At 42.2% G+C, this 22,376-nt stretch overlaps 1 protein-coding gene across 1 annotated transcript in view; it reads left to right on the forward strand.

Moving 5' to 3' along the window:
- Window positions 1–20,875, forward strand: part of LOC116513673 (ornithine aminotransferase, mitochondrial-like) — a 32,443-nt gene extending 11,568 nt beyond the window's left edge. The window contains 13 exon segments of the mRNA XM_032224841.1: window positions 3,724–3,747; window positions 3,750–3,947; window positions 7,365–7,460; window positions 9,562–9,689; window positions 12,516–12,638; window positions 16,110–16,137; window positions 16,140–16,179; window positions 16,181–16,235; window positions 17,990–18,103; window positions 18,800–18,896; window positions 18,899–18,943; window positions 20,515–20,592; window positions 20,595–20,875. Coding sequence (XP_032080732.1) covers window positions 3,724–3,747; window positions 3,750–3,947; window positions 7,365–7,460; window positions 9,562–9,689; window positions 12,516–12,638; window positions 16,110–16,137; window positions 16,140–16,179; window positions 16,181–16,235; window positions 17,990–18,103; window positions 18,800–18,896; window positions 18,899–18,943; window positions 20,515–20,592; window positions 20,595–20,674 — 1,106 coding nt within the window. The 3' untranslated portion in view covers window positions 20,675–20,875.
- The last annotated feature ends 1,501 nt before the right edge of the window (window positions 20,876–22,376 follow it).

Consider the following 22,376-nt stretch of genomic DNA (forward strand, 5'->3'; position numbering starts at 1 on the left):
TAGTGTCCTGTGATCACATGATCACTGTTTGCTTCACTGCTGGTTTCTGACAAGTACAGTAAAACGGCTCCCCAACCCCCTGTCTGTGGACTGGGAGCACCTGAAACCACACTCCCTCCAGTCCACGGAAAGTCCCCTCTCCATGGAACTGGTCCCTAGTGCTCAAAAGGTTGGGGGCCACTACCGTAAAGACAGTGGGGAAGCTGACAGGAAGGCCCAATCATGTGACATGCTTAATGACCACATGCCATTCAATTAATGACTACAACTGCTCTCATAAATCACTATGATCTAGCGATTTTTCTATTACCAGCAGATTTGCTGATTCCTGTAGTTAACTTGAGGTCTATCTGTAGTTGTAGTTTTATCTGTAGCCATAATGAGAATTGCAGCAATTATAAACCAACTTGAAACTAAACTTGAAATTTCCTGACAGCGAGAACAATTAATCAATAGAACGTGTTGTGGATGCTTCAACATTGAAGGTTTTTGAGAACAGATTGGACAACCATTTGTCTGAAATGGTATATAGAGTTTCCTGCTTGAGCAGGGGGTTGGACTAGAAGACCTCCAAGGTCCCTTTCCAACTCTGTTATTTTGTTAAAGACATAGTTGACCTATGGAAAACGGAATGCAAATCATTGGTCCAAAGGCTGCTATTGCAAAAGCATATCATGTTTAAAGAAGAAGATAAGTATTTTGAAAACTCATCAGATAGTGTGTCGCAAATAAGAATTGGGCAAGGCAGTTCAGCTGTCGAAATGACCTCTTGAAATTAAGCCCAGACTATTGCTACAGCTTCATCCATAAATAAGAGAACGATGGGAAGAGTCAGTTCTGACCGAGATTCTTTTCTTGAATGCTGCTTAAGCTTTCAGAAATACAGAAAATATCCCCAGCTCATGCCTCCTTCCTGCTAGAAATATACTACTAGTTGTCCGAGAAATGCAGGTGTCTCTTCCTCATCTATTTTTGTATTTTGGGACTGTTGGAACACTTAATATTTCTCCTTGTCATAGTCCACTGAATAAAGCAAATAAAACTAGCGTTAAAGAGTTTCAGTTGAGATTTATGTTCTTACTAAAATCTGTAAACAGAAACAAAATTTTAATATCTTGATTCTTTCCCTCTCATCTCTCTCTCTTCCTCCTTCTGTTTCCTGTTGTAAAAATTATGGGGCCTTTGGTTTTTTGTCTTTCTACAAAGACAGAGCATATTTTACAAGGCTGCTCGGGATTTAGGACACCAATAATTTACAGCACTGCCTCTGCCTTTTAGCAAGCTTCACTACTTTGTGTGAATGTCATCATCGGTTTAATTAGAAGCTTAAACGGTGTCAAAGTCTAACTATTTTCTAGCTACTCTATAGCCTCATAATGTTAGATTAAAGCTTGTTGTACAATTCAAGCAGCTGGAAACTCTTTGTAGGTCAAATCTTTTACTGGTTTACAGCTGCACATTAGCAGGTTTGTGGAATAATATTGTCTCACTGACAAGTGTGCTTGGCAACTGGATAAGTAACAAGTAATGTGCTTCCTTAAGAACAAGTACACAGTTGTTTTAGGATAGAATAAATGATGATCATTTATTGGCTTAAAATGCATTTCTTTCCAGAGGGACTGTCCCCACTAGTTTGAGTTTGAGTTTTATTTCATTTGTATGCCGCCCTTTTCCCTAAGGGGACTCAGGGCGGCTCACAACTCGAACAAGGAAGGGGTATACAGACCAATTTGACAACAACACAGAACAATACATAGTTAAAAAGCGCAACAATCATACCATTCGAGATAGGGGCAACGATTCTTTAGCCCCAGGCCTGTCGGAACAGCCAGGTTTTAAGGGCTTTGCGGAAGGCCTGGAGGGTGGTGAGGGTGCGAATCTCCACGGGGAGTTCGTTCCAGAGGGTCGGAGCAGCCACAGAGAAGGCTCTCCTCCGGGTAGTCGCCAGTCGACACTGGCCGGCGGATGGAATTCGGAGGAGGCCTAGTCTGTGGGATCTAATTGGTCTAGTGGAGGTAATTGGCAGCAGGCGGTCTCTCAAGTACCCAGGTCCAATACTATGAAGGGCTTTATAAGTGATGACTAGCGCCTTGAAGCGTATCCGGAGACCAATAGGTAGCCAACTAGTGTTGACTGACAATTTCCCTTCCCCCTGGAAACAGGCAATTGATCACAAGCTGGGCTCTTATGGGCTCTCACCATTATTCTTAATGTCCCTAGGCTTTGAGCAAGCAAAGCAAGTAGTAATTAATAGAATGAGGGGCATAGAGTTCCAAGAAGAACTAAATAGGTTGCCTCTCCACAGTAGGGACAGAATCAAACAGGGTGTGTGGGAATCGGCAAGATATCTAAATGACCTGATCTCCCCAAAACAAAGAATAGCTTTCTTCAGAGCCAGATTTAACCTTCTTCCTTCAGCACTCCTCCAGGGCAGGTATAAGAGAACACCTATAGCAGAACGCGTTTGTATATGTGGTAAAGGAGAAGTGGAAGATAATTCACATGTTCTATTACACTGCGGAGCTACACAGAGCTTGTAGGTCTGCACATATTCTCCCCTTATTAGAGAGATTTCCAGGGAGGGCAGACCATTTTTATCTAGGCTTTCTCCTCCAGGACACTAACCCGGTTCCACGTATGCAATGGCAAAGTTCTGTGCTGCTGCAATGTCCATAAGAAAAAAAATGGCTACAGAAGTATAGTACCATCTTGTATCAATTATCTGGACATACCTATAACAATCTTTGGACCATTATGTTATTATCCACTTTTAATGTCAATACTTTTTAATTATATTTAATGTTAGTATTTTTTAATATAGTGCAAAAACTAATGTGTATTGCTGGTCTTTGACCGTAATAAAGATTTTACTACTTACTTACTTAGAATAGAATAGCAGAGTTGGAAGGGACCTTGGAGGTCTTCTAGTCCAACCCCCTGCTTAGGCAGGAAATTTCAGACAAATGGCTATCCAACATCTTCTTAAAGACTTCCAGTGTTGGGGCATTCACAACTTCTGGACTCAAGCTGTTCCACTGATTAATTGTTCTAACTATCAGGAATTTCTCCTCAATTCTAAGTTGCTTCTCTCCTTGATTAGTTTCCATCCATTGCTTCTTGTTCTGCCCTCAGGTGCCTTGGAGAATAGTTTGACTCCCTCTTCTTTGTGGCAACCCCTGAGATATCGGAACGCTTCTATCATTTCTCCCCTAGTTCTTCTTTTCATTAAACTAGATATACCCAGCTTTTTGTCTTGGTATCTTGCAGCTAGCTGAAGCATATTATTCTGGGAGAGAAAATGCAGCTCTCTAGTCTTCTGCTTGCTTTGCAAATGTGAAAGTGAGCAACCTTTCCTTGGTGCCATTGTATCAGCTGATGCAAGATATTCATTTAAACCTGTGGTGAGCTTTCCTATAACTCAAATATTTACCCTGTGTTAAATTTGGTTAGAAATTGCATTTAAGTGTATTGTGAGCTTTCATATAACAGAAAGACCTACCCTCTATTAGATTTGGATAGAAACTACATTTTAGACAATGAATTAAAAAAGGGTCATAAGACAACTTTTTCAGTGCTGTTGTAACTTTGAACAATCACTAAATGAACTATTATAAACTGAGTACTACTGGTACTGTATTTGTCACATGTCAATTAATTTTTCTTTTTCATGCAGATAGAACATCTTGAAACAACTCAATTTTGCTTGTTTTAATTCCTTTCCAGGTGTTTACCTATGGGACGTAGAAGGCAAAAATATTTTGATTTCTTAAGTTCTTACAGTGCTGTAAATCAAGGCCATTGTCACCCAAAGATTACAGCAGCTTTGAAATCCCAGTGTGAAAAACTTACTCTGACCTCAAGAGCATTTTACAATGACGTGCTTGGTGAATATGAAGAATATATCACGAAAATGTTCAAATACAACAAGGTGCTTCCGATGAACACAGGTAACATTTGTTGACCTCTCCTCCAATCAGAATGGAAATAAGCATCTGGGTAACATCTGTGTTACAGAAGCAAGCTGCAAATTCTAAAACATGAGCTCCCGGCACCATGGAAGTCTGGTTGGACACAACGTTCTGTGTCTGTTCTGATCCCATTAAGAGAAAGAATGACTTGTTCCTTTTTTTTCAGTCACTCATTCAATTTGTATGCCTGCTCCTCTCAACAAGTGATTCTGGCTGGCACAGAATTAAAATAAAGTAAAAACAATGAAAAACATTTAAAAAAAAAAATCAAAATACATTGCATGATGCTGACTCCTCCATGTCCCAACTAGGATGGTCTTCCTGTGGGGGAATCAACCTCTCACATGCCCCCTTGAGAAGAGAAGTACAAATAAAACTACCGTACTCCATTTTTATTTATTTCTCAAGAATCAGGTGATAACCTTGGTTTTTAAGGTTTTTTTTCCAGAGCCATGGCTTTCTTACTTCCTTACTTTTCTGGATCTCTGTAAGGTGGAGGTTCTGTGTCTTTTTTCTGTATTTTTATCTTATTGGTTTACATTTTCAGGTTTTTAAAAAAATCTTAAATTAGTTACCCAAAGTCATAATTTGCCAGTTGAGCTGCCACATACCGTACATGGGATAATAAATATATTTGATAGCTGGTCAGCACAAATGCAACACAAAAAAATGGTTTCCTGCCTGGAAGGCTCCTAGGGTGGAGCTGAAAAGCAAAAAGGGAAGCAGTATGCTCCCTCCCATATGTGGGCATACCAGGTGCTTTGACATAACACTTATTTCCCTGGCTTAGCTGATAAGGGAGGAGAGCTTGTGGCTTAGTGGCTAATACAACTGCCTAGCATGTAAAACCAGCCCAGGTTCAAATCCCAGTAAGGGCATGGCTCGCTGATGAGAGCTAAATAGCTTGAAATAGATCTATACTAGTCTCCCTTTATTTATTTATCAGCACAAATGCAACACAAGAAATGGTTTCCTGCCTGGAAGGCTCCTAGGGTAGAACTGAAAGGCAAAAGGGAAGCAGTATGCTCCCTCCCATATGTGGGCATACCAGGTGCTTTGACATAACACTTATTTCCCTGGCTTAGCTGATAAGGGAAGAGAGCTTGTGGCTTAGTGGCTAATACAACTGCCTAGCATGTAAAACCAGCCCAGGTTCAAATCCAGTAAGGGCATGGCTCGCTGATGAGAGCTAAATAGCTTGAAATAGATCTATACTAGTCTCCCTTTATTTATTTATCAGCACAAATGCAACACAAAAATTGGTTTCCTGCCTGGAAGGCTCCTAGGGTAGAGCTGAAAGGCAAAAAGGGAAGCAGTATGCTCCCTCCCATATGTGGGCATACCAGGTACTTTGACATAACAATTACTTATTTCCCTGGCTTATCTGATAAAGGAGGAGAGCTTGTGGCTTAGTGGCTAATACAACTGCCTAGCATGTAAAACCAGCCCAGGTTCAAATCCCAGTAAGGGCATGGCTCGCTGATGAGAGCTAAATAGCTTGAAATAGATCTATACTAGTCTCCCTTTATTTATTTATCAGCACAAATGCAACACAAAAATTGGTTTCCTGCCTGGAAGGCTCCTAGGGTAGAGCTGAAAGGCAAAAAGGGAAGCAGTATGCTCCCTCCCATATGTGGGCATACCAGGTACTTTGACATAACAATTACTTATTTCCCTGGCTTATCTGATAAAGGAGGAGAGCTTGTGGCTTAGTGGCTAATACAACTGCCTAACATGTAAAACCAGCCCAGGTTCAAATCCCAGTAGGGGCATGGCTAGCTGATGAGAGCTAAATAGCTTGAAATAGATCTATACTAGTCTCCCTTTATTTATTTATCAGCACAAATGCAACACAAAAAATGGTTTCCTGCCTGGAAGGCTCCTAGGGTAGAGCTGAAAGGCAAAAAGGGAAGCAGTATGCTCCCTCCCATATTTGGGCATATCATGGAAACATCCTATGATAGTGCCTGCCCCCTGAAAAAGCCTGAAAAATACACACTTCTTTTTTCACAATAGTGTGGATATGGTTTGCCAATGCTTTGTTTGGATCAGGGGTAGTCAACCTTTTTATACCTACCGCCCACTTTTGTATTTCTGTTAGTAGTAAAATTTTCTAACCGCCCACCGGTTCCACAGTAATGGTGATTTATAAAGTAGGGAAGTCAATTAAATTTGAAAAAGGAAAGTGCTTCAGTCTCGGACAAAACCTGTACCGCCCACCATGAAAGCTGGAATGCCCACTAGTGGGCGGTAGGGACCAGGTTGACTACCACTGGTTTGGATTATCTTTAAACCTCCTACCTTAGTCTGCAAATCTTGTATTATATGTTGGTCTCCTATCCAAGAGCTATCCAGGCCAATCCTTATTTCTGAGGCCAAACAGGGTCAGCCATGAAGCTGCTACATGGACTTCCAGCAACATCACAGTATAAAGAGTGACAGCAGCCCAGATCTACTGGAGGTTGGATAAAGAAATAAGAATAGAATAGACTGGTCTTTTTGTTTCCTTTTGAGCTTTTTTTCATTGCATCTTTTAAATTGTAATAAATGTCTCTATGTGTCTATGTGACTAGAACATATCCTCTCCCGCATCCAACAACCCCGATAAACGGGGATTAGCACCAGAGAAACAAGCAAGTAGAAAGCAGTACCACAATCAAGGAACTACCAAGAAGAAACTTATAACCCCACCAACACTGGCAAGGCAACCTATTGTCTTTAAACAGGGAGCAAATCCCACACTCACTTGCACTAATGATGTTACCCAGTGGTGGGTTTCAAAAATTGTTCGAACCTACTCTGTGGGTGTGGCCTCCTTTGTGGGAGTGGCTTGCCGCCCATGTGACCGGATGGGAGTGGCTTGCCGCCCATGTGACCGGATATGAAGATGCCGACGACACTTGTCAGAACCACCTTAAATTACCTCACACACAGCACTGGCATGCATAAGAATAGGATGTAAACTTGTTTTTTAAAAGGCATCTTTGGTTTGCGTTAAAACAACTTCAACACACGCAATGTTCTGATTGCACCACAAACGCAGTCGTCATCCTTACCTTTCACAGAGGCACTGAGTTTTATAAATATGAGCATGATAGTGTAGAATAATCATATCCAAGGACCAGTGGTGGGTTTCATAAAATTTTGGAACCTCTTCTGTAGGTGTGGCCTGCTTTCCGGGTCCACTGGTGGAACCTCTTCTAACCGGTCTGGTAGATTTGACGAACCGGTTCTACCGAATAGGTGCGAACTGGTAGGAACCCACCTCTGATGTTACCTAGTCAGTTAATGAAATGTCTGAAAGTAAACCAGGTTCAGAGAGCGTCATGGTCTCCGCGATGTTTATTTCCTGTTTTCCTTCCCATCTCTGTTATATATGTGTGTTCTTTGTCTTAGGTGTGGAGGCTGGAGAAACAGCATGCAAGCTGGCTCGTAAATGGGCTTACGCAGTGAAAGGTATTCCGAAATACAAAGCAAAGATTATTTTTGCAGGTGAGTAACTAATTACAGATTATGAAAAGCAACAGTAAAGCGAAAGCACTCAAAATCCAGCAAATGGAACTAGAGCAATACATCAGACAAGGAATACTTTTGCATTTAATAGCAATAGCAATAGCAGTTAGACTTATATACCGCTTCATAGGGCTTTCAGCCCTCTCTAAGCGGTTTACAGAGTCAGCATATTGCCCCCAACAACAATCCAGGTCCTCATTTTACCCACCTCGGAAGGATGGAAGGCTGAGTCAACCCTGAGCCGGTGAGATTTAAGAAGAGATAGCAATAGCAGTTAGACTTATATACCGCTTCATAGGGCTTTCAGCCCGCTCTAAGTGGTTTACAGAGTCAGCATATTGCTCGCAACAATCCGGGTCCTCATTTTACCCACCTCAGAAGGATGGAGGTGAGCCGGTGAGATTTGAACAGCCGAATTGCAGAAGTGCAGTCAGCTGAAATAACCTGCAGAGCTGCACTCTTAACCACTGCGCCACCTCGGCTCATGGGTGTTTTGGTTAAACATCAAGCGTGACATCTTAATGTGTCATACTGTTTCGAAGAATATGCAGTGTGTTACTTGTTATTGTTATAAAATAGCATTTGTAATGAATGTGTTAGCGGTTGTAAGTTTCTACGGCATTGAGACAAATCTTAGTTGCTGTCAAGATGAAACTGCAGTTGTGAATAGATTAATTGGAACTTATACTTACATTTAGTGACTCTTCAAAGGTACAACGGCACTGGAAAATACGACTTATGACCGTTTTTCACAGTTATAACCTTTGCAATGTCCCCATGATCATTTGATCAAAATTCAGATGCTAGGCAACTAGTTCATATTTATGACCATTGCTGTGATCCCCTTTGGTGACCATCTGACAAGCAAAGTCAATGGGGAAGCCAGATTTACTTAATAACTGGCTTATTAGAGCCGAGTGGCGCAGTGGTTAGGGTGCAGTACTGCAGGCCACTTCAGCTGACTGTTATCTGCAGTTCAGTGGTTCTAATCTCACCGGCTCAAGGTTGACTCAGCCTTCCATCCTTCCGAGGTGGGTGAAATGAGGACCCAGACTGTGGGGGCAATATGCTGACTCTGTAAACCGCTTAGAGAGGGCTGAAAGCCCTATGAAGCGGTATATAAGTCTAACTGCAATAGCAATAGCAGTTAGACTTATATACCGCTTCATAGGGCTTTCAGCCCTCTCTAAGCGGTTTACAGAGTCAGCATATTGCCTCCAAAACAATCCGGGTCCTCATTTTACCTACCTCCGAAGGATGGAAGGCTGAGTCCAACCCTGAGCCGGTGAGATTTGAACAGCCGAACTGCAGAACTGCAGTCAGCTGAAGTAGCCTGCAGTGCTGCATTTAACCACTGCTCTACCTCGGCTCTTTTTAAAGTCTAACTGCTATTGCTATTGCTATTAACTTATCAACTACCGTGATTCAGTTAACAATTGTGGCAAGGAAAATCGTAAGCGGGGCAAAATTCACTTAGCAAATGTCTCAGTTAACCACAGAAATTTTGGGGTCATTGTGGTTTGTAAGTTGAGGACTAACTGTAATAGTAATACTGGAGGTTTATGACAGACATGTAATTAAAGTTCAAAATTATAATATAATCAATTAAATTAAACATGTAATGTATTCTTCTATTCATCATAACAATAGAAAACAAAGGTTAAAGGCTGCTTTGGGATCTGCTCCAGTTAGTTTGGTACTCCATGCACTTAGTGATCACCAACTTTTAATTGTTTTTTTTGCCATTCATTACTTTAGTGTTATTATATGCAAGGTGTTAATAATGTAAAGATGAATGTCCCTTCTTATGAGTCAATATTAGATAGTAGCATTCTGTTATAGTTGGAAATGAAAAAAGTAGGTTAAACAGTGTTAGCATGGTATCAAAAACAAATAGAGTAAAATTGCAACAGAAATCATCAAGATGGAGGAATTCGATCTATATTTATATAGATCGAAGAATAATAAAGGTGACAATGTTTTTTTTGAACATATAGTTACTCATACCTTTTATTATCTGCATAACTTAACAGTAACTATAATTACTTCTCTTAATGTATTCTTTTTCTCCCCCTACTAGCTGGCAACTTCTGGGGAAGAACATTATCAGCAATCTCAAGCTCTACAGATCCTTCCAGCTATGATGGATTTGGACCATTCATGCCAGGTTTTGAAATAATCCCCTACAATGATTTGCCTGCTCTTGAGGTACGCCACGATTTCCCAATCTGTGTTGTAAGATATTTAGCTAAATGTGTTTTCGTTTTAGGGAAGCTGTCCTGGAAGACTGGAATAGCTTTTGCAGAACTGGTTCTGATTAATGTCTTAACTATTAAAGTTGCACACAGAGGTTCCTCTAAGTAATCCTGTTTATGAGATGTGGACTTGCATATGAATGAATTTTCTCATAGACTGGTGATAAAATTGAACTGCTTCATCATAAGGGCACATGGCTTAGTAACAGAAACTGGTTTTATAATCGTGACCCGTCAAAAGCACGAACGTCATAAGCGCGCCGACAACAATGCGCCGACAACAGCGCGCCGACAGAAGCGCGATTTCATTTAAGGTAAGATTTACAGTTAGGTTTAGGGTTAGGTTTAGGGTTAGGTTTAGGGTTAGGTTTAGGGTTAGGTTTAGGGTTAGGTTTAGGGTTAGGTTAGGGTTAGGTTTAGGGTTAGGTTTAGGGTTAGGTTTAGGGTTAGGTTTAGGGTTAGGTTTAGGGTTCGTTACAGCGCGCTTCTGTCGGCGTGCTTTTGTCGGCGCGCTTTAGGGCTAATTAGTCGCTCATTCGTCGCGTGGTTTTGTCACCGTGCTTTAGACACCGCGGTTTAGTCAGGCGCGCTTTTGTTGTGCGCGCATTTGTGGTGGAACCTTTTATAATAGTTTGTAATAGAATTATGCACAAAACTCCACACTCTCTGTCTATCAAGTGGGAAAAAATCCTTCTGGGATCCAAAAGGTTCCCACGTCAGTTGCTTTGGATCCAAATATGACGAAAAGAAGGATTCTGCTATATTGATATGCATTGTAGAATTCAATAAAATGCTTTAAAATGGAAGCAAGCACTTCAGAATTGTAAAGGTGAACTGGGCATGTACGATATATGTTGAAAGGAGGAAAGGATGTGAGGATGGGATACAACCTATTGAACAATGTGAATATGGTCAGTGTTGGGCTTCAGGATTTTAGAACCTGTTCTGACCCCCCTCCTCCGTCCAGGAACGAAAGCCGAGACAAACGCAAATGAGAATGTTTTTTAATAAGTCCAGACTCTTGTTGGCTGAAAGCCAAATAAACAAAGAGATAAGCACTCTGGCAGCAAGTCCTACAAACCTTGGCAGCAATGCAAACAAACTCTGGCAGCAATCCAGCCTGCCAAGTTTGTTTCTCGTTAGTCCCTAACGTTGACTTCTGCAAGAAGGGCGTGGCACAAGCAGTCTCTTTTACAATCAGGAGAGGTTCTTAATGAGCATCAGCCGAGCGTAATCACCTCCTGTAATTACGCAGTTGTTCTTGACGCCGAGTAGCCCTTCAACGGCGTGCATCCCGGAACAACTCACAAGTGGTTTCTGGATCACTCTCTCTTGTCTCTTCCCCACTGATCCAAGGCTCAGGTGCCACCTGGTGACCAACCAGTCTCTCTGCGCCCTGCTCGGAGTCAGAACCCTGTCCAGGGTCCTCCCATCCTCCAGGGCCGAATCATAAGGCCCCTCGCTATCGGAGTCTGGTGGCAGCTCCAACGGCTCCTGCCGGGCCACAACAGAAAACCCAATGCTGCCCAACTGACACTGGCCATGAAAACCTACGCCAATTTGAATATGATTCATGGTGAGGGGCTATGTCTCAACTTGCGGAGAAGGCATGGCGGGTAGATAGCACAAGCACAAAGGAGACTGACGCAAAATGAAAATAAGGCAACGATACAAAAAGTATGCGAATCAGAGATTGAGGAAGAAGAGAGGCAGACGTGAAGGGCTAACTTTTTATTACAAGTTCACTTGTTTCTAACTAAAATTGCAACTTTTGGTAAAGTTAGTAGCAAATGCGCCCTTCAAAATTTTACCACTGAGAACTGAGAAGAGGAATATTAAGGGCTATTCATTGGCATATTTAAACTAATGCAGTTTTTCTCTCTCAAGAGCATTCCACTTTATAAAGCTATTGTCAGCTTCTGCTTTGCTACTGCTTCAGCTGTCATGAAACGGGGAGGGAGGGTTTGGTATTTGGGAGGGGTTATTCGATGTGCTGGAGGAATGTTCTAGTATTTACTGGATGGTTGGACTACGCATGCGTGGGTGCTTCCCGCCTGACCAACGGCCTCGACATCCATCTTCGTGATGCCTTTTGAAGTTATCTCACACCTGACACTTGAAGGACTTATGATTGGCCTGAGGCTATGATCCCAAGGGGTGGGGAATGGACTATTCTATATATCAATTGCTTTCGCGCCTAATTAAACAGACTTCGCTTCGCAACTGCTCGCTAACCATTTGTAATTAGTAAAAGTACTTTTTGATTTCCAACACATGGAATCTCTTGGTCTTTCTTTCCTAATTATATAATGGAGGGATGCTGACAGCTATTCTATGTATTTCTTACTCTGAGAACACTTCAAACCGTTGTTAATTTAAAGTGCCACCAAATCAAACTCTTGCACATATGCTTGTGGGTTTTAAATCTGCATTTAAAACAGTGGTTCTCAACCTTCCCAGTGCCGCGACCCTTTAATACAGTTCCTCATGTTGTGGTGACCCCCAACCACAAAATGGTGTCTCGGTTCCTAAGACCATCGAAAATATGTGTTTCCGATGGTCTTAGGCGACCCTCGTGAAAGGGTCGTTCGACCCCCCAAAGGGGTCCCGACCCACAGGTTGAGAAGCACTGATTAAAAGAATCTGCTGTGAGCGGACCTATTCCGAAATAAGATTCAGTATGTCTTGGTTGCAGATCTTATCCAAGACTAGAATTGCCCCCCCTTCTGAGTTGTATTTCGTGATTCTGATTACTCTACAAATGCGTTTGTCCTTTTAGCGGGCGCTTCAAGATCCAGATGTTGCGGCTTTCATGGTCGAACCGATTCAAGGTGAAGCTGGTGTGATTGTTCCCGAGAAAGGTTATCTCACGGGAGTGCGAGAACTTTGCACAAAGCACAATGTAAGTGATTGTACCCAAAAGACATTGTAAGAGAGCAGGTTAGTCTTGGTAGTCAAAAATCAGAAGAGATCTGGTAACACCTTTTCAGACGAGCAAATTTCACTAAAAGTCGCAAACTTTCATAAACTAACAATTCACGTTGTCGGCTGTTCTAAAACGAGAATACAAGCTTTATAATTAACTGACACCATATTATCTTTTAGAGCAGAATGATATATTTTCTAGATTTTGTTATTGTATTCAGTGCTAAAAAACATTACTGGGCTACAATGGGCTGGAGACTACATTATCTATCTATCTATCTATCTATCTATCTATCTATCATCTATCTATCTATCTATCTATCTATCTATCTATCTATTAATCTATCTATCTATCTATCTATCTATATCTATCTTATCTATCTATCTATCTATCTATCTATCTATCTATCTATCTATCTAATCTATCTATCTATCATCTATCTATCCATCCATCCATCCATCCATCCATCCATCCATCCATCCATCCATCCATCTATCATCTATCTATCTATCTATCTATCTATCTATCTATCTATCTAGTATGCCGCCCACTCTCGGAAGACTCAGGGTGGCTTACAATAAGAAGGGAAAGGGGAATATAAAAAATAAAAAACAACAGTTAAAAATTCAACAACATTCATAACCTAGGATGGGGCTAGATAATTCAACAGCCCCAGGCCTGCCGGAACAGCCAGGACTTGGTTGCTTTGTGGAAGGCCGGAAAGGTAGTAAGGGTCCGGATCTCAACGGGGAGATCGTTCCATAGGGCCGGAGCAGCTACAGAGAAGGCCCCCCCCTGGGGGTCGCCAGCCGACATTGGCTGGCAGATGGAATCCGGAGGAGGGCTAGTCCTGTGCGATCTAATAGGTCTTGGGAGGTGATTGGCAGGAGGCGGTCTCTCAGGTAGCCATGTCCGATACCATTTAGGGCTCTAAAACTATGAAATTATCAAAACTAGGCAAATGCAGGATATAAACATGGGTAGGTGAGAACACAAAACTCAAATTGGTTTAATTTAATTTCAGGGGTGTTAAAATAACAGAACCTTTGATTAAATATAATTAATCGAGTATTCCTATGTATTTCATAATCTCCCCTTTTTCTTTCAATCAGAATTAATAATTTGGTGGCAACTTTTAAAAACTTTCTCCTAAAGCTTCTGAGGGCTCTTAAAGTATAAAAATTTGACCTTTTAGGTATAAAAAACAAAACAAAATGCCTTGGCGTTAATAGTATAACACATTTTGAAAAACCAGTGTTCCCTTTTCTCAATAGTGATGCTTGCAATGTTCTGTTGGAATCTTTTTCTCAAAGGATGCATTACTCAACTCTGCTATCTTATCTGCTCTCTGCCTATCTGAAGCAGATAGAAGCGTAGGCTTTATGTGTTCTTAAGCTTGATGTTTTAACCCATTTTTAATCAACTAGTAAACGGCCTTTACTAACTCATTTTGTTGACAGGGCTGTTTTAGCAACTTCGTTTACTTTTGGTTACAGTATGGTTGAATATTAGTGGCATTTTTATATTAAACATGTTTGTCATTTTGTCATTTTTTTTTTGTCATTTTATTGAGATTTATAGGCCGCCCTTTTCCCTGAGGGGACTCAGGGCGGCTTACAATCAAAGGGAAGGGGGTGCACGATCAAAGACAAACAATATGTGAGCAAAAGAAAGAAAATAATAAAAACACAACTTGCATTCAACAGTCAACACTCGGGCGGGTAAATTGGGAACCTATCCCCAGACCTGATGGGAGAGCCAGGTCTTGAGGGCTGTGTGGAAGGTCTGGATGGTGGTGAGGGTACGAATCTCAACGGGGAGATCGTTCCACAGGGTCGGAGCTGCAACAGAAAAGGCTCTCCTCCGTGTAGTCGCCAGTCGACATTGACTGGCAGATGGAGTACGGAGGAGGCCCAGTCTGTGCGATCTAATCGGTCGAAGGGAGGTGATCGGCAGAAGGCGGTCTCTCAAGTACCCAGATCCACTACCATGGAATGCTTTAAAGGTGGTCATCAATACCCTGAAGCGCACCCGGAGATCGACAGGTAGCCAGTGCAGCTCGCGGAGGATGGGTGTAACGTGGGCGAACCGTGGTGCGCCCACTATCACTCGCGCGGCTGCATTCTGGACTAACTGCAGTCGCCGGATGCACTTCAAGGGCAACCCCATGTAGAGCCCATTGCAGTATTCCAGCCTAGAGATCACAAGGGCTCGAGTGACTGTTGCGAGGGCCTCCCGGTTTAGGTAGGGCCGCAACTGACGGACCAGGCGAACCTGGGCAAATGCCCCCCTGGTCACAGCCGACAACTGGTGGTCAAACGTCAGCTGTGGGTCCAGGAGGACTCCTAAGTTGCGGACCCTATCTGAGGGGTATAAAATTTGACCCCCCAGCCTAAGTGTTGGAACATTGGCCAAATTCTTGGGAATTTGTTTGTTAGCGCTCATCCAGTTCTTAACGGCCTCAAGGCCCTGGTTCATCACGTCCACCGCTTCATTGAGTTGGCACGGGGCGGACAGATACAATTGCGTATCGTCCGCATATTGATGGTATTTTATCCCGTGCCTCCGAATGATCTCGCCCAGCGGTTTCATGTATATGTTAAATAGTAGGGGGGATAAGACCGAACCCTGCGGCACCCGCATGTTAGGGGGCTCAGGGACGATCTCTGCCCCCCGACCAACACCGACTGCGACCCTGTCCGAGAGGTAGGAGGAGAACCACTGCAAAACAGTGCCTCCCACCCCCACCTCCCGCAGTCATGTTTCTTAGTTTTAGCTGCATAATAGTGGGTCAGATAAAATGTGCACATATTATCAACTTCCATACACTTAAACAAAGGATTAGCAACAGCTATAAAGGACTACAGAATTTTTCTGCTGAAATGCATGGGTATTTTTGAAGATTAGTCTTTTAGAATCCTCCTTCCTTCCTTCCTTCCTTCCTTCCTTCCTTCCTTCCTTCCTTCCTTCCTTCCTTCCTTCCTTCCTTCCTTCCTTCCTTCCTATACCATACTCCATTGATTTATCACAGAGCCAAAGCTAACTAATGGTCTATAGCAGTGTTTCTCAACCTTGGCGGCTTTCAGTCCTGTGGACTTCAACTCCCAGAATCCCCCAGCCAGCTGCGGCTGGGGATTCTGGAGTTGAAGTCCATAGGACTTAAAGTCGCCAAGGTTGGGAAACACTGGTCTATAGCCATCGGTAGTTCTATTGATTGATTGGCAGACAGACAGATACAAAATTGAATATTGAAAGTGGTGATTCCAGGATTGCCTCCCCTCACTAAAAATTATGCCATATACATATATTGTATTTCTTTGGGATATGATCGTATTAGCTTCTTGAATAGAGTTGTTTGGAATATTAGAATAAGCTTGGTATGTTGTAGAAATATTAATTCTTGAATTTCCATACAAGGCTATTGTTTGATTCTCTTATAATTAACAGGTCCTCTTTATTGCTGATGAAATTCAGACTGATTGGCCAGAACAGGAGAAATGTTAGCCGTCGATCATGAAAGTTAGACCTGACCTGGTTTTGCTTGGAAAGGCGCTATCTGGAGGGGTTTATCCTGTAAGTACTGGTTTTTCTTTAAGTACTCTGAATTTGTTTTTTGAATTTTTGAACAGATTAATCATAAATAAGAGTCATTTGTAGAACGCTGAACTACATTCCCAACCGTGAAGTTGTTACAGCATGGCAGGATTTTCACAAGTCTTTCCTATTTGCATGAAAAAAGATCTTAGTAGAAAAAAAATCTCTATATACCGAGGTTTGCTTTTAAAAATTATATATATTTTATTTTCATGAACACTTTTTAAATGGGAAAAAAGAAATATGAACAAGAAAAAGGGGGAGGAAAAGAGAGAAAAACATGAACAGGAACTTACAAGGGTTCATGGATTTAAATAAGACCAAATTGTTAGAAATAATTTTCAGTATGTCTTTAGTATTATAGCAATAGCAATAGCAGTTAGACTTATATACCGCTTCATAGGGCTTTCAGCCCTCTCTAAGCGGTTTACAGAGTCAGCATATCGCCCCCACAGTCTGGGTCCTCATTTTACCCACCTCGGAGGATGGAAGGCTGAGTCAACCTTGAGCCGGTGAGATTAGAACCGCTGAACTGCAGATAACAGTCAGCTGAAGTGGCCTGCAGTACTGCACCCTAACCACTGCGCCACCTCGGCTCTTATAGGGCTGAGATAGTCTCTTGACCTTGATGGGCGTGCATTTGCTGCAAAATAGATATATCTGACTGAATTCAAGAAGAGCTGGAACCTGTGTGGAGGGTTGTAACTTCTGAGATAAATCCATGAGGGGAAGCTTCCTTGAACTCTATGGGGCTTAGTTCCAAGCATAGGATTACATTAAATCTTAATTGGTGAATCATTGGGGCTTCCAAGGGTAACTTAGAAATGAACTATAGCCTTGAGCTGAACGTTTGGGGACTAAAATGGCGGAACATTCTCTATGATCCTTCTGCTAAGGAATGCTGTCTGGCGGGGCCAGGAAGAGAGTCTTTTTTTTTGTCTTGACTCCTGCCCTTTGGAATATCATTCCCTGAGAGATTAGTTTGTCTCTGACCGCTGATGGCCTTCCATAAAGTCTTAAATAATTGAAGGACAAGAGGTGGGGCTGAGTCCATACTTCGGTTGTGCTGACCGGTGATTTATGAGTCTGTTTTTAATTCAGCTGCTGTTGCTATGTATCTGGTTGTTTTTTTAGATTTTCTTTTAACACTGATGTCCTAGCATGGATTGAGATGGACAGCATATAAAAATTGAAAACATAAGTAAATATATAGTAGCTGGCTTGGGCTGGCACTGGCTAGGAAGAGCCGAGGTGGCGCAGTGGTTAGGGTGCAGTACTGCAGGCCACTTCAGCTGACTGCTATCTACAGTTCAGCGGTTCAAATCTCACCGGCTCAAGGTTGACTCAGCCTTCCATCCTTCCGAGGTGGGTGAAAATGAGGACCCAGACTGTGGGGGCGATATGCTGACTCTGTAAACCGCTTAGAGAGGGCTGAAAGCCCTATGAAGCGGTATATAAGTCGAACTGCTATTGCTATTGCAGCGAAAATAATTGTAGAACTTTTAGCACTGCTGATCCAAGACACTTTCCCATGATATTGTTAGAAGCAGATACAGCACTAGCATTTCACAAGAAGCAATATGGCCTCACAACACTGAATTAACACCTAAGAAATGAACTGTGCTATATGGCTACCTTTAGCTGTATACGGAAGGTGTTTAAGTGGTAGGCAACAAATATTTTGGGAAAACAAAAAGCATTTTTAAAATTTCTCAATCATGCTGCTTCCCTAGGTGTCAGCAGTTCTGTGCGATGACGAAATTATGCTCACCATAAAACCTGGCGAACATGGCTCTACATATGGAGGGAACCCACTGGCTTGCCGAGTGGCTATGGCAGCACTTGAGGTATGCACGTAAGGATTTGAGGCCTTCAGGAAACCTTTGTTAATATACTGGGGTTTTTCGGTAACTTGAAACTTGCAGGTTTTGAGACACAGATACTAACAAACACTGCAAAAGTAATTCTACATACCGTATTTTTTGGAGTATAAGACACCCTTTTCTCCCCCCCCCCCCAAAAGAGGGTGAAAATTTGGGTGCGTCTTTATACACTGAATATGGCATTTTTGGCCTACCGAAACTCCACCCCATTTGCAAAAATGGACACGCAGAGGGTTTGGGAGGTTGCAAAGTGCTGCCTGAGAGCTGGGGAGGGCAAAAATGAGCAAAAAACAGGCCTTTTTTGCTTGTTTTTTGCCCCCCCCCCCCAGGAGCACTGTACAAGCCTTCCAAAGGCTCTGCATGCCCCATCTTTTTTCTTCTTCCAAAAAACGAGGTGCGCAAAGGGTTTGGGAGTGCAAAAACTTTTTTTTTTTAAAATTATCTCTTCAAAATCATGGTGCGTCTTATACTCCGGTGCGTCGTATAGTCCGAAAAAATATGGTAGTTTGTTTTAGGTCTTTTGAAAAAAAGACACACATAATTTTGGGAACCTCTCGGTTGCCTGTCATAGCGCTATTCCATATTAAACTTCGTATTGAAATCATGATGATATCCCCAATGTTCATCCTTTTCATCCTTTTATTTTACAAAACGTTTTAGGTCATTGAAGAAGAGGAATTGGTTAAAAACGCAGACGTCATGGGCAGCCTATTGAGAAACGAGCTGATGAAGACTCCATCTGACATTGTCACTCAAGTCAAGGGAAAGGATTGTTGAATGCTATTGTTATTCGGGAAACTAAAGGTAAAATGATCACTATATTGCACTGCCACTCATCACTGTGATAGAAAGTCCATCTCATCATTCCTTCAAGGAAGATTTGCAGAACTAGTTCTAAAGCAACACCCAAATATTCAGGGCGGTTCCACCACAAAACCGCGGTAGACTAAGCGCGCGCTCGACGAAAGCGCGTATCTGATGTCATCACAGCGTGATGAAAACATCACGCTGTGAGCGGTAAAGTTAAAATTAACGCGAAAACCTTACCCTACCCCCCAAACCTAACCCTAAACCTAACCCTAAACCTAACCCTTAACCTAACCCTAAACCTAACCCTTAACCTAACGCTAAACCTAACGCTAACCCTTAACCTAACCCTAACCCTAACCCCAACGCTTAACGTAACCCTAAACCTAACCCTAACCCTTAACGTAACCTAACCCTAACCCTAACCTAACCCTTACCTTTATGTGAATCGGCTTGCTTTAAAATTGCTTTTTAAAGCGCCCTTTTTTCTCCGCGGTCGTATTTGTCGCACTGCTGATGACGTCAGGTACGCGCTTTAATCGGGCGCGCTTTAGTGGACCGCGGTTTTGGCGTGCCACGATTCAGGGCATCCTTCCTTCTATCTTTCTTTGATAGGAATCAGAGTGGTGTAGCTTAACTGGAAGATGGTTTTCCTCCCCCTATCTTCACACCTTCATCACATTACCTTAAAGCGGGGGTCCCCAGCCCCGGGCTATGGTCCATTATCAGGGTTTGGAACTAGGCCATGGAAGTGGTGGGTGAGCCTGTGCACAGCTGCCACTTGTGCGCATAGTGGGCGGGTGAGAGTGCAGCTCCATTTGTGTGACTGGCAAATGTGCGTTCCCGTTGCTGGTGCAACGGGCGTGCGCATGCTATCCTGTCACCCTGCAGAATCATCCAGTCTCCTCCTCCCCCCACTGCCAGTCCGCAATGGTTGGTGACCTCTGCCTAAAAGCACCAAATATCTAGGCAGCCTGTAAAGAGGGAGTGTACAAGAGCTGAAATGAGAGTTGACCAGTTCAAGGGAATTAAAGTTAATATACCAGGACGTATCAGCTTGAGAGAGAGCCGAGGTGGCGCAGTGGTTAAATGCAGCACTGCAGGCTACTTCAGCTGACTGCAGTTCTGCAGTTGGGCTGTTCAAATCTCACCGGCTCAGGGTTGACTCAGGCCTTCCATCCTCTGAGGTGGGTAAAATGAGAACCCAGATTGTGGGGTCAATATGCTGTCTCTGTAAACCGCTTAGAGAGGGCTGAAAGCGGTATATAAGTCTAATTGCTATTGCTATTGAGGAAGGGCTTCTGCCATAGTGCAAAAGGGAAAATATCAAGAAAACTCTTGCCAAGTTCACATTATCAATATATTCACAGCAAAGTCTAAAACCCAAAGTATGTTGCCTCCATGCAACCATGCAGTAGTTCCAGCCTTCTTCCCAAAATTGTTTTGTCTCCCCATCGGAAATGAAACCAAATAAAACTGCAACCTACTTGTGATGTGCTTCCTATTCTATTACATTTGGATTCTAAGGAAATATGTTCAATCTTTTTTTCTTTTTAATCTTTCTGAAGATTGGGACGCCTGGAAAGTGTGCCTGAGACTCCGTGACAATGGGCTGCTGGCCAAGCCAACACATGGTGATATCATCCGGTGGCTCCCCCACTTGTGATCAAGGAAGATGAGATCCGAGAGTGCACTGAAATTATCCACAAGACCCTCCTCTCTTTTTGAAGGCTTCTTGTGCCCTGTGCCCGTACCTGTGCCCGTAATCAGATGGCAAACTGCTGTAGCTGAATATGGTATTGCCCGAGCTCAGCTTGATTCTTCCCGGTTTATTTAATTTTTTGCTCTGTTCATCCACAGAAAAGCAGACTTTGAAGATCAAACTGAAACATTTATTTTATAATGGACTTAAAGGAACAAAAAAAAAAAGACTAAATTCTTCCCTTTTTTTTCAGTTTGTGGACTATTGTTCAATCTCTTTAATGAACTGTAATTTGAATAGTTACTTACGTTTCAGCCAAAGTATAAATTATATACCTTCCTGTACCAAGTATTACATCTAATGAACCTTTCATTAAAAAAAAATTATTATGGACATTCTTTTTTTTCCATTTTGTGCCGAAACTTGAAATCTTAGTTGTTGGGGATAATGACTGTAATCTTTAAATAAATCCTAGTTTTGAGAAAAGGGAGAATTAGAATGCTTTATTGTTTGAAAAAAGTACCAATTCATAAAGACTGATCCAATGGGATGAAATATAAGCAGCTTCTCATTACTAGCACATGCATAAATTAACATCCTACTGATACTGTGTGTGCATTACTAGATGTGTGACTTTGTAAGTTATAAATCATTGGGAACTTCAGCATGGTTCTAAAACTAATATTCCTATTTTTAAGTTTTAGTCTGCAGATGAAAGCTTTAAGAATAATATGGAAGATATTGTACAAGAGATTTGTAATTTCATTATCAGGATTCATATTGAAAACTCCCAACAGCAAATTTATTGTTGATGTTGTTGAAATCACATTTTGAAAATGTCGGCTCTTTCTTAATACAAAGTATCTTGCTCAGAACCGCTAACTCTTTGGCTGAGAATGTTCCTTTGTAGTTTCTGATTCTAGAAATGGGGAGATTTACTACATATGTCCTGCCTTGTGTAGGATGAGGGTAAAGGTTCATTCCCTAAGCTTGTGGGTTGGTTTCCAAACATTTCGTTACCAGTCTAGGTAACATCTTCAGTGGAGTTTAGGGGATGTCAGAGGTGGGTTCCTACCAGTTCACACCTATTCGGTAGAAACCGGTTCGTCAAATCTACGCAATGTTCTGATTGCACCACAAACGCAGTAGTCATCCTTACCTTTCACAGAGGCACTGAGTTTTATAAATATGAGCATGATAGTATAGAATAATTATATCCAAGGACCAGTGGTGGGTTTCAAAAAATTTTGGAACCTCTTCTGTAGGTGTGGCCTGCTTTCCGGGTCCACTGGTGGAACTCTTCTAACCGGTTCAGTAGATTTGACGAACTGGTTCTACCCAATAGGTGCGAACTGGTAGGAACCCACCTCCGAAAGCAGCTGAGGAGCATACAAAGTCCTGAAAATCTTGTCTGCAGCTCCCAAAATGCTTGTAATGACTATATTTTTTAATGTGACAGATGAGAAAAAACTATTCAATATTTGGGGAGTAATCACACTCATTGTATGTGATGAAATTAGGTGAACCAAATCTAGTTTTTGTCCTAGCCCTTCCTATTGGAAAGTTTTCTTGAACTTATTAGTTGAATGGTTGAAGGAAAGAAGGTAGAATCAGATTATCCTAGAACAGGGGTGTCAAACTCACGTCATCACAGCGGCGTCACGTGAAGTGTCGGGAGTTTTCTCCCTTCGCTAAAATGGGCATGGGCGTGGCCAGTGCGTGATACAT

Source organism: Thamnophis elegans, chromosome 10 (assembly GCF_009769535.1).
Source record: "Thamnophis elegans isolate rThaEle1 chromosome 10, rThaEle1.pri, whole genome shotgun sequence".
Lineage (NCBI taxonomy): Eukaryota > Metazoa > Chordata > Lepidosauria > Squamata > Colubridae > Thamnophis > Thamnophis elegans.